At 39.2% G+C, this 18,152-nt stretch overlaps 2 protein-coding genes across 2 annotated transcripts in view; one reads left to right on the top strand and one right to left on the bottom strand.

Moving 5' to 3' along the window:
* TAFA4 (TAFA chemokine like family member 4) overlaps positions 1 to 18,152 on the top strand; it is a 191,926-nt gene that overhangs the window by 46,940 nt on the left and 126,834 nt on the right. The window lies entirely within an intron of this gene.
* Positions 14,173 to 15,690, bottom strand: LOC114501788. Its single transcript, XM_028518532.2, is given in 4 exon segments — positions 14,173 to 14,410; positions 14,413 to 14,481; positions 14,484 to 14,868; positions 15,409 to 15,690. Coding segments are annotated over 4 exon segments (825 nt in total). The 3' UTR covers positions 14,173 to 14,321.

The following is an 18,152-nucleotide window of genomic DNA, read 5'->3' as shown; positions in this document are numbered from 1 at the left end:
CTTGTCTTGTTCCTGATTTTAGTGGGAAAGCTCTAAGTTTTTGCCCCTTGAATATGATGTTGGCTGTATGTCTCTCATATATGGCCTTTATTATGTTGAGGAATGCTCCCTCTATTTTCACTTTGCTGAGTGTTTTTTTCTTAAATGGGTGCTACACCGTGTCAAATGCTTTTTCGGCATCAATTGACATGATCATATGATTTTTGTCTTTCGTTTTGTTTTTGTGATGTATTATGTTTATTGACTTTTGAATATTGTACCATCCTTGCACACCTGGTCGTGGTGTATGATCCACATAATCATGGTGTATTATCTTTTTAATGTATTGCTGGATGCATTTTACCAATATTTTGTTGAGGATTTTAGCATCTATCTTCATCAGTGATATTGGTCTGAAGTTTTCTTTCTTTGTTATGTCTTTATCTGGTTTTGGGATTAGGATGATGCTGGCTTCATAAAAAGAGTTTGGGAGTCCTCTATCTTCTTGGATTTTTAAAATAATCTGTGAAGGATAAGGATTAGCTCATCTTTAAATGCTTTGTAGAACTCTCCTGTGAAACCATTCTGTCCCAGGGCTTTTGTGTGTCAAAATCTTTTTGATTACTGCTTCAACTTCATCAGCTGTTATTGATCTGTTCAGGCTTTCTGCTTCTACTTCATTCAGTTTTATAAGATTATATTTTTCTAGAGATTTGTCCATTTCATCTAGGTTTTCAAATTTGTTGGCATATAGTTCTTCATAGTAATTTCTTATAATCCTTTGTATTTCTGTGGTGTATGTTGTAATATCTTCTCTTTCATTTCTGATTGTGTTTATTTGGGTCATCTCTCTTTTCTTCTGGATGAGTCTGCTTAAAGGCTTGTTGATTTTATTTATCTTTTCAATGAACCAGCTCCTAGATTTATTGATTCTTAGAATTGTGCTTTTACTTTCTATGCCATTTAATTCTGCTCTGATCTTGGCTATTTCCTTTTCTTCTACTTGCTGTGAGCTATTTTTGTTGTTGCTCCTTGGGTTCTTGTAGGTGTAGTGTTAGGTTATTTATTTGAAAAATTTCTATCATTTTTAGGTAGGTGTGTATTGCTAAGAGCTTCTATTGAGGACTTTTCTTAAGTGCCATCTCTTCAGGTGTCCCCTTTCTATCTGCTCACTTTCTTTATAATTCTTTATGCAAGTCAAAATTATCTGACATTTTATTATAGTTTCATTTTCTACTATTTATTGTTTTTCTCTCATCAAAAGAGAGAATTTTCAGTTACATCTCCTGAATAGTGTCTAGTCCACAGTAGCTGCTCATTAAATATGTTAACTCTGTAAATGAGTTCTACATATGAAAAATCACTGTGCCTTATATATTTCTATATTCTTTGATTCTGGCAATATATTTAGCAGTAGTAATAACAGTAATCATGAATGCTTATTGAGGCTTGCTGTACTCCAGGTGCTGTTTTGGGTGCTTTGCAAGTCCTCATTTATTTAAAAAGTCTTTGTTATAGATAATATTATTAGCTCTATTTGTACATATGAGAAATTGAGGCACAGTGGTTGAGCAGCTAGTCCAGAGTCATGGAGGTAACAGACCAAGGATCCAGAATGCGTTTGACTTGGGAATATTTCCCCCTTAACCATTTCACTGTAATGTCATTGCCTACAGCAGGCATTCAGTACAAATTGTGTTGAAATGAATAATTAACAAAGGGCCATATCATGGAAAATGTATGCTAAGAGCTGAGAGGAAAGTTTAGAGGGTGCTAATTATATTGTATAAATTGGATATAAGATAGGAATTAGGCAAAGGGAGTGATCTAGGGAAGATAGAGGTCATGACCCAACCTTTCCCTCACCACAGCCTCCCCTCAAAGGGGAGATGGGACCTATCTGGATGTTCTAGTAGGCAGAGGGAAAGGAAGGTGGGCATTCTAGGGAAAATAATACTAAATAGCAAATCATACATTTCAAATATTACTCAAAACAGACTGTGAGGTAAGAGAAGGAAGATGGATGTCAGAGAATCACATTTTTCTGAATTAAAAACAGAACTGACTCATATCTATCAACACTCGAAGACTTGGTTTCAGAACACTAGCAGAGAAAAACGTTCTTTCCCCCTTAACTCTCTAGTACATAATAATAACAATAAAAGCTAATGGCTACATAAATATTGTGACAATTCAACTTTATATCTATTCAACATGGCAAATTGAAGTATAATTTACTTATTCAGAAATCACATTACTTCATACATTATTATCATGTTACTGCAGAAGATTCAAGTGAATCACAACTGAACTTTTGTATTTCATGTGTAAGCATCATCAGTTTTCCTTACAATGAAGAAGAGTTTATTAAGAAGTTATTTCAGGACACTATTGGGAAACACATAGGGTTTTTAGATACAAACATTATCTAACCCAATCATGTATATGAGATGAGGAAGTTTTTTTTATTTCCCCCACAGGGCTCATAAGAACTGAAGGTTTCAGTGTTTGCTTTTGTAAGTGTATGTGTGTGTGTAGATGATAGTGCTATACTGAGGTTGGTATAATAATATTTGGGAGCTTTGTTAATGAATTTCATTGACCAAGGATTCAGGATCAATAAATATGAAAAGAAATTGATTATAGGTATGTGTTGACTTTTATGCTGAACAGAAGCTTGGCCAATTCCTTTCAAAACTTTTAATTGAAATTGCATTTGGGAAGCCTGGTAAATTACACCATCTACTTTAGGTTTGAACTGGCTGAGAATCTCAGAGTCAGGCAAGTGGAAATGAGCACACGGCCTTGGGCACTCTTACTGCTGATTGGGGAATACACCTTTAGGTCTGTAGCCAAAAAGTGTTGGTAATTCTTCTGTCTGTAATTAGACGGGCTTTGATAGCTCTTGCTAGCAGGTTTGGACAACTACAGGTCCTCTGCATAGAAGTGGCCCTTACATGGTCCAGAACTGACCAAATATAAGTGATTACATTCAATCACTCACTCCTTTGTAGAGGCCTGGTTCCTCCTAAGACTGTTTGGCATGAAACAGTCACCGCCCTCTAGACCAGCTCTTCCTGACCCCCTATTTCTGTATTGGCTGTATGCAGTCTTGAGACTCAAAAGTCAGTGCTGATTCATTATTTCTTCTCACTCATCTGGTGCTAAGACATCAAGCAGGGATTCTAGAAGAGTGGTCTGTAGTCACTTGCATCAGAATCACCTGGAAGCTGATGACACAATTATTTCTGACCTCCCACTCAGATGTACTGTCTCTTGATCTGATCCTAGGAATCTGAATTATGAATATAGTTTCCTACTCTTTGTGGGTATGCTAAAGTTTGCTCACCCCTGTCCTGTAGGTATGACTTTAATACTATCTCCTGAAATTGTTTCCCACCAGTTCTGCTGCAATCATCCCAGGATTCAGTGACATTTATCTCTCCCTCAGGTCACTTCTCCCTGAGTTTTGCCTTCCATTGATCTTTCCTGCCTACCATGACCAGATGAATGAGTTTTAAGATTAGGTAACCTGATTTTTAGCTTACCTCAAAGTGTTTAGTATAAATGAGTTAAATTTATTTATTTTTTATTTTGTGTATGTGTACTTAAGTTGTTTTTTTCCTTGACAAACTGTTCCAATGAATCAAATTGATTTTTTGGGAGGAGTAAATGAGGTGAACAGGAGACAGTCTTACACATTCCATGTACTATGAGCTGTGCATGCTCCCATCCTAAGAGAGTCATACCTGAAAAAGTGGCAGAGGGACTATGGATTGTGGCCTTGGGGAAAGGAGTGGTGTAGTGAAGGTGTCATTTCCTCTGGAGGTGGCAGTAGAAATTATTGCCAGAACCAATGACATTGGATGTGGAAGATGTCAAAGGGGTACAAGAAATGTTGAGGAGATGGGGAAGTAATACAATTCAACATGCAGTTCAATTTTTACCTTTAATCCAAGTTCAAGGTACCACTGCTACCAAAAGTCAACATATACCATACCTGTAATCAATTTCTTTTCATATTTACTGATCCTGAATCCTTGGTCAATGAAATTCGTTAACAAAGTTCCCAAACATTATTATACCACTCTCAATGTATCACTATCATCTATACACACACAAAAGCAAAAACCGAAACCTTCAGTTCTTATCAACTGACCTTCAGTTCTTATCAACCACTATCAACCATTGTCCACAGAAAAGCTGAATAGTAGGATGAAAAGGCTGCTGAAAAATCTACCTTATTAAGATACCTGCTTCCTAAAGAAAAGGCAGATAGGTCACAGGAAACTCCAGTCACATGTGCCTGAAGAACTGAACAATGGGAATGGAGACCATATTCTTTACTTGGTGAGGCCTGACTGAGAACAGAGAGAGGCTACTGTCTGATTCATTTTCTCTCATCCATGTCTTAGCACTGGAGTCATGTCAGGTAGGGCCTTAGAGAATGCTGGATAGGTTCGCTTTGTATGTGCTGCCGTGAACATGGAGAAGCAGATTTCCGCAGGTGCTGCAGGTGTTGTGTGTGGCAGTGAGTGGCACAGTCCTGCAGCCAACTTCTTGTGTTCAAATCTTCATTCTGCCATTTAATAGCTGTGGAAACTAAGGTTAGTTACTCAATCTTTCTGTGCCTCAGTTTCCTCAATTATAAAATGGGGCTAATAATAACATCTACCTTTTAGTATAATTGTAAAGATTAAATGCATTATTGTATATAAAGCAGACATACTGCTATAAAAGTGAGAGCTATTAGTAGCAGTAGTATTAATCTTTTCCAGAGAAATTTCTGCATTAATTCCTGACATAAAGTAGGGACTTTAAAATGTTTGATGAATGACTTCGTCATGTGCTTCAAAGTGGGGACTGCACACAGAAGTGACAAATGTTCACAAAACATGCTGTACACCTGGGAAATTAATGTACATTTTATGAGCAGGTGATTATATTTCTTATTGTGCTCAAATCTACTGACTTGGAACTGTCAGCCTTTGAGGAGCTCAGTGCCCCTAGTCAATCAGTTGGAGGCACCAGGGTGTGGATTGTGCAGCGTGGTAGCCACACCTGTGGTTTAGCTTGGGCTGGTGGCCCTAGACTGTCAGGGGAGAAAGGCTAGAACAACTCACAGGCTACCATGGGATCACAGGGACTTCATGCCAATGAAAAGTTTTGTTGGAATTTTTTTTGTGCTTTATTTTTTAAGACCACCTTCTATTTAAACTTGTAAAGAAAGAATGATGTTAGATTTTTGCTGAGACAAGGCAAGTCCAGGGTTAGAGAGAAGCTCCACTTAGTTCAGTGTTTTAGGAAACAATAGTAACTGGAGCAAGAGTGGCACTTGGTCATTCCTGTCCCAGTTGGGACAGTGTGCTCTGTATGGTGTTTGGCAGGCATGGTGGCTCCCAGGTGCAAGCTAGGACAGACTCCTCATGCAGGAACATGTTTGCTGCTAAACCAACTATGGACCACAATTTCTGCACATGGAGCAGCACTAGGGATCCATTTTTCCCTCTCTGTGGCCATGCCATCAGCCAGCTGCTCAGCTTCTGCCATTGGGTATTGAAGAAAAGAGAATTTAAGAGTTTTAATTCATTTTTAAAGCCATGTATGTTGTATCTCTTCAGTGTTTTTTGGATAGACTGCTGACCTAGCCTTACAAATGGTTTTTCTAAAACCATTTTACAAAACCTTGATTTCTGGCCAGGGAGGTTTTCCTGCTGTAGCACTCATGTTTGCAGTAGGGCCTTTTGTCTCACCATCTTCATCTTTTCTTAAGACTTAGCACAAAGCAACAAAAGCATCTCTTTTGAGAAAAGACAGTATCATATCAAGATTCTACCTGGAAACCAAGGGAGGCTAAGAGGTCAAGGTTTCTGCCTATATATTAAATCTGTGGTCACTGCTTCATGGTCATGGTGGACACATCAGGGTCTCTGCCATTTTCTTTTCACCCCAGCCCAGTGCCTCTGTGACTGTAGCTGATGTCTGACCTCAGAAACTTCTAGCCAGCCTCTGGAGTTGGTCACGTTGCATTGTTCTCTTTAATTAGAAAGACCTGGCACCTCCTTTGCAGTAAACTTCTTAATTAGGATCAACTGATTTCAAAGTTAAAATTCTAATGGATTCAAGTGAGATTAGAAAGCAGTGACACAGGCCACACAACAGTAAAGGAGGGATTTGAATGATTTTTTTAAGAGACAGGGGAACATTTCTCAGTATGAAAAGCTTGTGAATTTCATTGGAGTGTTAATGAAGCTTGAATTGGTGCTTGTTTAAGACCTGTTTGAAACATTTACATCACATCATAAAACTTTCACTTCTGCCTTAATTAATTAATATTTTTGGCCTGAAGCCCATTTTATTATGAATTACTTTTGGGGTTTTATTTTTTTGGACATTTTTTCCAACATACTTAAATGGTGTAGTGTTATTGCCTATCATGATGGCTGAACTTGAGCAAGTATTGCCCTGTCTGAGAGAGGAGGGCACACCTCTCTACTTCATTAAATCTCTGCTTAGATGTCACCTTTCTGGGCCACCCTTTTAAAAGTCCTCTTCTGCTGTCACTCTTTATCCTGTTATTACTTTTCTTCATTGAATTTAATTGCTGTCTAATTTTACTATACATGGTGGGGCAAAAGTAGGTTTACAGTTGTTCATATGAAAAATAATGCAATAATTAATCAGAAATAATTTAAGGATAAGCTCTGTGTTTTGCATACTCACACCTGTACGTATACTTTTGCCCCACCCTGTATTTATTTGTTTATTATATGTGTTTTTCTGTTAGAGACAATCTCTGGAAGGGCAGAGACTTTTGTCTGGTTCATTCACTGCTGTAGCCTCATCACCTAGAATAGGGATCAGTCAACTAAAGATCTGGCCCACAGCTTGTCTTTGTATTGCCTAAGAACCAAGAATGATTCTTACATTTTTAAAGGGTTAAAAAAAACTGAAGGAATAATATGCAACAGAGACCATATGTGGTCCACAAAGCCTAAAAATTTACGATTTAGCCCTTTAGAGAAAATGTCTGTCATCTCCTAGCTTATGCCAGTCCCTGGTTCTTGAGCAGGTTCTCCACAAATATTTTCACAGTGAATGAATTCAGTCCAGTGAATAGAGTAATTAGATCACTCAGTTTTGGAATCTTGATCTACCTAGAATCATGATGCCTCACAAACATCTGGTGTTCAGTAAAGTTTCTTAAATAAGACCATGAAGACATAAAAAGGCATTTCTATCTTTGAAAACAATAATTGAGATAAAGGTTTATTTTTTTTATTTTTTATTTTTTTGTAGCTTAGAGTCCTAGTGCTAAACTCATTTATAGCCACAGGGCACCATGAGTCATTGCAACAAACAGTTGCTGACAAATCTGTTATTATAAGCATCCAAAAGAAAAGCATTAACAGTGATGGACATGAATGAAGTTTTTGATTTTTGCCCCAACTCTAGAGTACATAAAAGTGTACCATTTTAAAGTAATGTTTCCAAAGTGATATCCCAGAATCACTTGCATCTGAACCCCTTCAGGGGGGCTGCTTGTTTAAAAATGGACTCCACCTCAGATTCATTGAATCAGAATCACTGGAAGATCATCCAGGAGTTTACATTTTTCACAAGCCCCACATATGATTCAGATATTCACTGAGGTAAAAAATAATTGTTCTGCAAGTGAAACAGAGGCAGATTCGTAGATGGAGAACAGATGACAGCTAGTGGGGGGATTGAAAAAAGGAAAAAGTAGCCATGGACTTGGACAACAGTGAGGTGATCACTGGGGGAGAGGGCTATAAGTGACTATATAGTAATGGAAAAAATATAATAAAGATTATATAGATGCCCATCAGTAAATAAATGGATAAAAAAACTATGGTACATTTACACAATGGAATTCTACGAAGCAGAAAGAAAGAAGGAGCTCCTACCCTTTGCAACAGCATGGATGGAGATGGAAAGCATTATGTTAAGTGAAACAAGCCAGGCAGTGAAAGACAAATACCATATGATCTCACCTTTAACAGGAACTTAAACAACAAAACAGAGAAACAAGCAAAATATAGTCAAAGACACTGAAATAGAGGACAGGCTGACAGTGACCAGAGGGGATAGAAGAGGGAATTTCAGGGGAGAATGGGAAGGGTTTACAGGAACAAATTTAAAGGACACATGGACAAAAACTAGGGGGGTTGGAAATGGGAGGGAAGTGGGGAGGGACGGGTGGGTGGGATGGAATGGGAGTAAAAGGCAGAAAACTACTTGAACAATGATTAAAATAAGATTAAAAAAAAGAAAATAATTGCCCTGAATTCAGCTATTGGCTGGTGTTGTAGGAAGGGGAAGGTTGGAATTTACTGTGTGAGTGTAGGGCAAGAATACTTCCATTGTCATGGGCACACTCCATGCTGGCATTTCCTAGGCTTCCATGTTGTACAAATTGCACTTTAGATCTTGTTAAAATGTAAGTTCAGATTCAGGTCTGGAGTGGAGCCTCAGATTCTGCATTTTGCACAGGCTACTTGGGTGATGCTGATGGTACCTGTTCTTGGACCTCATTTAGCATAACATGAAATTAGAGCACGAGTTGGCAAATTTTTCCTTTAAAGCATCAGAGAGTAAAAGTATTAGGCTATGTAGGTCATACAGCTGCTGTTGCAACTACTTATACCTGCTGTTGTAGCACAAAATCAGCCATAGATTATACATACATGAATGGGTATAGCTGCATCCCAATAAGACTTTATTTATGGAAATAGGTAGCCCATCAGATCTGCTGTGAGGGCCATGATTAGCAAACCCTGGGTTTGAGAATCATACTGATTATTATTGCTGTTCTTCAGAATTATTCTGAACCTTCCATATGACAGGTAATTTGGTAGATGTTTTGTTTTTAATTCATTTGCATACTGGTGTAAGATCTGGAAGCATAATTAACTTTCTCAAGGATGCACAGCTACCAGGTAACAGAGTCAAGACTTGAACCCTGACCTTTGGACTTCAGTCTGGTTATTTTCTGCTGTACAAAGTGAGTTCCACATTAGCAATATTTTTTTTTCTTTGGAAATAGTGCTGTTTTTGAAGGACTACTAGAATAAAACTTTTTGAGAGCAGGAGTTTTTATGTTTTTACGAACATAGTAGGCACTCAATAAACATTTATTGACTGAATATCTATCTCAGGACTTCTCAGTTCTAATATTAGTGTTTTTATAGGAGGGTATTTTGGAGATAAAGTAATGCAAAAAATGATAGAGGTAGTGAACTTCATTATAACTCCTAGAACCCATATTTTTCTACACACTCCTTCATACTCAGTAGTTCACTTAAGTTTGGTAAGTGCCATTTTCAGGGACATAAGTGGTTATTTTGTGTCTTCTCACAGATATTATTATCCACTCTTAATTTTGAGCTCCACTTTCTCCTTAGCATTGGTGATAAAGTTGTGTTTTGGCAAACCATCCTGGTGAATGGAGGAATCAAGGATTATTCCTGTAGTAAGAGATTCCAGACATATCTTTCATCTTCTTGTGATAGGGGAGTTTCTCTAAAACAAATCAATAGTCAATTCTCATGCCACCAATCAGAAGAAATAAGGGGCCTAACAGAAGGGTGATTCACCCTTTCCCTATTTCTTCTCTGTAGCTTTTCATTTTAGAACACTTAATAAGATTTAAAAAACTTAAGTCCACAGACCATGCTGGAATGGGTTTCTTGGTAACAGTGTTGCATATTAGAAAGCACAGTGTAATTTGCATGGGATTGTTTTGATGCAAAGTAATAAGCAATTTGGTAGGTGTGTTTAAAGCATCATAGACAATTTAAAAGAGGGTTCCTGAGGAAGGCAAATGAAATGGCTGTCCTGAATGGAGTTGCTGCAGTAAAGGTGCTGCTGATGGCTGAGTCTGGCTTTTGATCCTGAGGAGGCAAGAAGGAGGGCACAGCAGCTGAAGCTACAAGGATCCTGAGAAGTCATATTGATTCATCACTTGTGAACATTTTTGACTACGTCACCTGCAAGCCAACTTTGTACCTATGCAAGACTGCCACACAAAGTCTGGGCTTTGTAGTGAAATTTCTTAAGAAAATTTTCTCTCTGTGTTGTATTTGAGCAATGTGACTAGTTTACTTTGGATAAAGAAATCACAGCTTTACAAGTTTGGGAGTTTGTTTGTTAATGGTTTTATTATTACCATGCCTTTTAGAAGCCAGCTGGAAAGGAAGAAATACCTTTGTTTCTACCATCATGTACCTCTACCACATTCACTCATTCACTCACAAGTATTTGAGTACTGACTGTGCATCAGGTATGCTTTTATTGTAGGGAAACAAAATCTTTGCCCCCAAGGAGCTTTCAATGCTAATGAGTGAAGTTAGACAATGAACAATCACAAAAAAGTAAATCTCAGTAAAGTAAAAGTAAGGTGATGAGTTCTAAGGAGAAAAATAGCACAGAATCAAGGTATTGGGGGAGTGGGGTGGATGTGGGTAGGTAGTTATTTCAAATAGGGTCATCAGGGAAGGATTTTCTGTGAGTACCATTTAGAAAAAGACCTGAGGATAAGTGGAGCAAGTAATTCAGATGGAGGGCACAGCAAATGCAAAGACTAGGGTGGAGGGACAGGAATAGATGGGAGACCAGACAGTTAAGTGGAGTGAACATTGTCCTTCCAAGTCCTGGGTGTGGATTGTTGGGAACTTCCCTGCCTGGTTTCAGAAGCTGTAATTCCCCCATGGCTAAGGCTGAGTGAGCAACCTTCAGACCAAAAGCCATTAAGGAGACAAAGCTTATCTTTCTGGCACCACCTCTGCCTCTTTTACTTCATCCTGCCTGGCCCCCAATGCATGATCAGTTAGCCAATGGTGGGTGAGATTCCTCAAGGGAGGAATGACCTAGGGCAGGTATGATCACAGGGAGTTCCAAGGGAAGGACTTGGGGGGCTATAGCAAAAGGGGGTGATGGACCCTTACCCCTCAGCTTTGACAGAGCCTGAGTCCTCATTCTGTCTGCAAGAAGTCTAATCTCTTGGTTGCCTTACTTCCCCTGCCTGACTTAAGCCTGAAATGTTGTGCAGCCCTGTGCTGGAAAGGGCAGGTTCCCTGGGTGATCAGGCCTAAGAAAGAATATATAAAATCCTGTGAAACCTGCTTTGCTAAGAATGCTCTCAATTAAATGATAAGGGTCCAAGCAGGAAATGAGTTTGTCTCCCAAAGTTTTGTAGCCCTTTAGCTAACAGACCCTGACTCAGAATAAGCCCTATTAGTTCTTTGTATATTATCTATTGTTTGACCTTACTGCCTGACAATGATTAATGAGCTTTACCTGTATTCCTGTGCAAAATGAACCCAATTAAAGCCCATTGAGGAAAAGGATCTTGGCTCTTCTCCTTTGAGAGATTGGCCACGTTTTCTCCCCTAGCAGATCATGTCTTGATAGACTTATTCTCATCCATGGTGGTGAGGGGGGCCCTGTGGGTGGAGCCCCCCACAGTGGATATAGATAGAATTGGGCCTCAAGTGCCATAGTGAACACTTTGATTTCTGCCCTGAGTGAGATGTAAGATCTTGGAGGATTTTGAGCAGGGGGAGCCATAAGATAGTCACTGTGGTTTGTGTGTTGATGTAGGAGGGCAGGAATAAAACCAGAGACACTGCATAGGAGGCTGTTGAAATATGGGTGGCTTGGACAAGGGGAGTGGCAGTGGAGGTGGTGAGAATTAAGTGGACTCCAAATATGTGAAATGGAGCCAACACGATTTTGCTGACAGATGAAATGTAGATCATAAGAGAAAGAAAGGGATCAAGGGTGATGCAAATATTTTTGGCTTGAATAGCCAGAAGGAAATTTTGTTTCTGAGAAGAGGAAGTATGCAAGAAACAGGCATGTGTGGGGCAGAAGTAGAAACCAGGAGTCTGACTTGGGGTATGTTGAGTTGAAATGCTTATTAGCTACTCAAACAGATGTCTGGGAGGCACCTAGATATGTAATAGTGAAGATCAGGTAGGAGGATTTGGATGATGATGTAGTAATAACAATTAGTATTGTGTGCCTATTATTTGGGTTGTATGAGCACAATAAAGAACATTCTTTTCCATGTGTCTGATTTCAGAATCAAGTGTTACATTAAAACAAAAATTTATACAGGTAGGGAATGGACTTTTCAACTTTGTTGCTGTTAATGGCAGGATTAGAGAACATGGCTGAATCTATGGCAAAGTGGACTTGCCCATACTTTATTGTTGAATCAGATGAGCCTATCTTCTAGGCATGGTGGAGAAGCACATTTTCAGGGGTGGGTTTCTTACTATTTGGACCTGAGCAGAGCAGAATGTTAGCCCCTGCTCAGGTAAGCTGATTCTGAAAGAAAGCCTACTACATGGTGGCCTCCAAATGCCCTTTCTTCTCCCTAAATTTCTCAATGAGAAGTGTTTCTGAGGTTGGAGATAGAAGCTAGGGTAAGCATTAACTCTAGCTAATGGAGTATAAAGAGGTGGGAATAGATATCTCCTATGTCTATCTGAGTGATACATCTTTGCCCTCTTTCTTGCATATAATCTTCATATTTTAATCACCATTTTACAGGCAAGGTAACTCAAAATTCAAGATGCCACTTTACCTAAGGTCATTAGTGTGGAATGAGAGGACCTAGTGTGTCTGTCACATTAGTCTTTTATTACTCTGGTATGTTTTGTAAGGAAATGTACTGTGAAAGGGGTGATCATTTCATTTTTTAAACATGAAAGGATTTATTTTTTATTATTGTTGATGGATGCTAGGAATAGATGCTCATCAGGGAAACTTGTATCCATAGTTACAAAAGAATTAAGAAAATAGTTCTTCCAACCAAATTAGATATTTACACTTAATTTAAATAAACAGGAAAGATGGTAGACTATTCATTCTCACTGGACTTATGTTTAGAAAAACTTTTCACTTTTATTTCCAAGAGCCGGAATGCTTTGGATATTCAAAATAATCTTTGCCTTGATGTTTTTATTGGGGATCCTTAGACAGACATGCTACTATGAATTTTGATGCTGTATTTCACACAAAATCAAGTTTTAGTCTTAGAAAATTATAGACTGTCTCTGTGTACATCTGTTGAATCCCTGATTCTGCTATAGTCTTTTGGGGGAATAAATAACTTCCTTTAAAATGAAAATCTTATGAAATAATACTGGGCTTGTTATTTTTTTTCTTATATCTGGTTGCTCTTCATAATATTACTGAGTAAGAGTGAGGTTGGATTAGAAAAGTACTGAGTCTTCAGAAGGAATGTGGGGTTTTGTTACTCTTGGACCTTTTCAGACTGTCAGTGAGACTGTATGATGCCTCCTATTCACATTCCTTTCAGGTAATGCTCCCCTGATGTGACCCTAACCCCAAATTTAGATGAACACTTACACAGGCTTACTACATTTCTTTATTTATTTTGCACAACACTCCTCTGAATTAGCCTTCTTTTCTTTAAAAAATCCTTATCTGAGAACATCCTCATTGATTTTAGAGAGAGGGGGAGGTAAGGAGGGGGCAAGAGAAAGACAGAGAGAGACACACACATATACACACAGAGAATGAGAGAGAGAGAGAGAGAGAGAGAGAGAGAGAGAGAGAGAGAGAGAGAGAGAGAGAGACATTGAGGGAGAGACATTGAGAGAGAGAGAGACATTGATCAGCTACCTCCTGTAGGTGCTCCCATTGAGGATTGAACCTGTGACCTTTTGGGTTACCAGACAGCACTCCAACCAACTGAGCCACACCAGCCAAGGCTGAATTAGCCTTCTTATTGTCCCTTTTTATGGACAAGAACACTTGGCATAATCAAGTATTCACACTTACACACATAGTGGCAGATCTGGCTCCTGTGACTCCTGGTCCTGCTTTCTATTAGCTCATCTCCTCTCTTCTGGCCAAGTAAACTCTTCCCTTAGCTATGCCTGATCACCTGCCTATATTTCATTTTTTTCCCACAGCCATCCTCCCTCTTCAGAACCCAGTTTGTTCTTTAGAGCTGCCTGCTGAGCTCCCTGCCTGTCCTGAAGTTCCTCCTGGTTTGATTTCTTCCCATCTTAAAAGCCCCTAGATGATGTCACACTCTAACCTGGGACCTTGCCAGTGCCCCTTGCCATCTCATAGTCACGTGTGCACTGGCTGATTCCTTCTTATTCCCTCTGGCTTCCTTCCTTCCTTTATTTATTTATTATTAAAACAATATTTAGTTGTATTCCTCTGTCAAACCCTGAGCCAACCACTTTCCCCAGGCTGCCTAGGGAGGTATAGGAAAAGGAACATAGAGAGCAGAAAAGACATGGGAGGAAGAACTATGGGAGGTGGTGATGGCTCCTTCACATAGAAAAGAGGATGAGAAAAGCAACCGACAGGCAAAAGAGCCCCATGCCCTCTGAGAAGGCAAAGCCCAGAATGGTGTATGAGCTGTCAGGGAAGCGTTCCTGGCATAACCAATCATGAAACTTCCAAACACAGTTTGAATTCCAGCCGCAGACTTGCCACCCCTAGTGGGGCAGCCCCAGTCCTAATGAACTTGGCTGCTATGTCTATGTACCATGAAATTGTTTTAGTTTGGAAGCTATGGCTAGAAATAAGTGGGGTCAGAGAAGGTGAGGCTGCCAGGCTGCTGAGGCTCTCATCTGTCAGTATTTCTGTTCCTTTCAGTGCCACTTCAAACAGTGACCCGATCAGCAGCTGAGAAGTGCTCCTGACCAAGGTGGGGGTAGAAACAAACTTGGCACAGGTGTGTATTTTTAGAGAATGAGAGGGTGTAGCAGGAGAGTTGCTCTCAGTGCAGTGAAGACAGAAAGGGGTGGGGCTCCTCTGGCTTCCTTTAAATTGTAAACCTACATGTTCTAGACCATCTCTGTGTTGCCAGTGAATCTAGCCAGTGAATCTAGAAAAGCGGGCATGGTCACTGGATTGACCTGAGATGCCCTGTAGACAGCCGCACTGATATGGAAAGGCTTTCCCTTCACAGGTTGCATTTTTATTGTTGTGAGTTATGGGGACCAGGTTTATGGAAGGATAAAGAAGCTGCTAACGGGGCCTCTTCATTTTCTTTCCCCCTACTCTGAGCTGTGTTCTTTAAGGTAAGGTTAACACTAGATAAATAAAAATGAAATTCAGGGACTGATGGGACATGCCTGTGAAGGCATCAGGCCCTAGAAATCCATGAAAGAAAAAGCATTCAAAGTTGCATTCAAGGGTAAATAACAGCAGTATAGAGCATGTGGGACAGTAAGTCCAGAGGAGAAAGGATGAGGGAATAATGGATATGTAAAGCATCAGGTACATGGAAGGGACCCCAAAGCAGCTGTTGTTATAGTCTGGTGGCTAAGAGGACTGAATGCTGTCTCTGCCTCTTGCTGGCTGTGTGATCTTGAACTCTGAAGTTTAAATCTCAAAATTCCCATCTATTACACTGAAGATGATATTCTCAAACTCATTGTAGTGTTTTGCCATGTAAATCATGGTTGGAAGTGCGGTTAGTGTGCTAAGCACAATCATGGTTTCCCAGAGAGGTCCATGTCCTAATTTCTCGAAACTGAGAATTTTATATGGCAAAAGGGGCTTTGCAGATGTGGTTAGTTTAAGGACCTTGAGATGTGGATATTGTCCTGGATAATCTGGGTGGGCCTGATGTAATCCCGAGAGTCCTTGGGAGTGGAAGAGGGAGGTGGGAGTACCAGAATCAGGAGACATGATGACAGAATCAGGGAGTGGAGTGGTGAGATTGCTGCCTTTGCAGATGGAAGGGGATTGTGAACCATGCCACGTGGGTAGCTCAGATAAGCTGGAACAGATACAGAAGTGGCTTCTCTCCTAGAGCCTTGAGAAGGAACACAGCCCTGTCGATACTTTGATTTTAACCCAGGTAGATCCAGTTTGGACTTCTGACATCCACAATTAAATAATAATTGTGATGTTCTAAGCAACCAACTTTGAGGTAATTTGTCACAGCGGTAATAGGAAATAGACACAGTAGGCATTAAAAAATAATTGTTGTTAATTTTTATTATATTTTTCCATTACTATTTATCCCCCTTATAATCTCCTCCCCACAATCACCACAGTGTTGTCCATGCCCATGAGTCCCTTTCCACTCAATCCCTCTACCCCTTAATCTCCCCCAGAGCTGTCAGCCTGCTCTCTGTCTATGACTCTGTATTTCCCATGTTAGTTCAGTTTGTTCATTAGATTCCTCGTATGAGTGAAACTATATGCTATATGTCTTTCTCTGACTGGCTTATTTCACTTAGCATAATGTTCTCCAGGTCCATTCATGCTGTTGCAAAGGGTGAAATAAAAAAGAAGAAAATTTTACTCTTTGTTATTACTTTTTAAGTAACTTAGAGCAGCTACTTAGCTGCTATGGGTTTTTGGCTGCCTAATTGTAGTCGGCCCACTCAGTGCACTACACCATTGGGCTCTTCTCTTGAGCCACAGACCCTGGGCAGGTGTGACATAAAGCCTACAGCCTGCTCTCATAATTACATTTTTAATTCATAAAGTACAATCAGTATTTCAACAAAAGAAACCCATTATACTGAAATAAATTATCAAATATTTTTAAAATGTGTGTTAAAGTGATATCTTAGTAACACATTAAAAAAGATCTTATGGCAGACCTAGTAAGTACTGTTGCTTTGAAGTAGTAATGAGCATAAGTGATATCTCAACATATTGGCAGAAATGGAAATATGAGGTGAAGATATCTGTGATTTTTCTAGATGACAGAATTCAGACACTGCTGATTCTATTGCATTTCATTGCCTATATTTCTCTTTGAAGAAAATGCTAGATTTCACTTTGAGGTTAGTGGCATAAAGATGTAATGTGTTTTCCCCATCTAATTTCTATATCACACCCTCTACCACCCGTACCCCCAATTCTGATCATGGACCCCTTGGAGCTCTAGGACCTCAGGTATGACTCCCTGGGAGGAACATTGTGAAAAGACCACAGAGAAGTGTGGTGACCCCTTAAGATCTTAATACTTCATATTAAGAGCCAGTGTATGAATTCTGTCAATCCTCAGGGTGGAATGGGTGACATGTCTCTTAGAACAAGGAAAAGACTGCTCTGATTCTTTAGGGAAGGGCCAAAGTCATTCTTGTAAACCTAATTCAGTTTGTCTATGCCTCATGGTTTTTGACATTACTTGTAAAGATAACTAACCAGGAGAGAGAAGCCAGCAAACAGTTTTAAAGCAGGGTAGGGTGGTGAGTGTGACGTTAATTCTACATAAGCAAAGCAGTAAAACACAACAAAAGGAATAAATAGTGTTGTGAGAATTTCAGTGAAGTTGCTTCTTAGAGGTAATTTTGTATAAGTAACAGTGGTTAGGAAAATTTTCTTGACCAAGAATGAATAAGATGTCCTAGTAAATTGTGCTGACCACTGTCACAGAGCAGTATAAACAACTGAGTTTCAGTCAGAGTTCATAAGGCAGTAGCTTATTTGGTAGCATATCAAATGGCTTATTTGGTGAGAATGTTAGGCTTAAATCTGACACACTGCTTTGCACATAATAGGAATGCAAATATTTATTAAGTCAGTTTGATTCAATAACATTTTACATCCTATTCACCTTTTGGATTACATTTTTAAGTCAGTATTTGTTTTTACTGGATAATTTAGAACATAGCTAAGACAGCCATGAGTAAACAAGTAGCTTTCAAAGCTGTCCTCACTGGCCATACAAAAAGAGTGAGCATAATACATTTTTATTTTGTTAATATGAGGCTCAGTAGAATTGTAAAATTAATACCAGTAGAGCTTTCTGTAGTAGTTTCCTTTGCAGATTTTCTAGAAAAGCACTTGCAAATATCTTTGTAGGTGATGAATTTGATAGTCATCTTTAAATGGAAGACAGAGAGCTCTTAGGGCCTTACCATGGCTGAAACAAGTCAATATTTTTTTTTGATTTAAAAGTTACAACTTTGTAAAACACCTGAATGTGGCTTTGATGCTGTGTTTATTTCCTCAGTATTATTTTTCATAGCTCTGAGTTTGTACTTCAATTAACAGCATAGTATTTTGGCAGTGATTCAGAAGTTATTGATTTTGGTTCATTTTTCACCATCAGTAATATATGAGTGATGTTATTACAGAGCTTAAAAAAGCTTTTAATTTGTAAGTACTGACTGTTAAAACAATAGTAC

This window comes from Phyllostomus discolor, chromosome 7 (assembly GCF_004126475.2).
Source record: "Phyllostomus discolor isolate MPI-MPIP mPhyDis1 chromosome 7, mPhyDis1.pri.v3, whole genome shotgun sequence".
NCBI classification, from domain to species: Eukaryota; Metazoa; Chordata; class Mammalia; order Chiroptera; family Phyllostomidae; genus Phyllostomus; species Phyllostomus discolor.
Note: the sequence above shows the minus strand (reverse complement) of the source record. Positions and strands in the feature narration are given on the sequence as shown.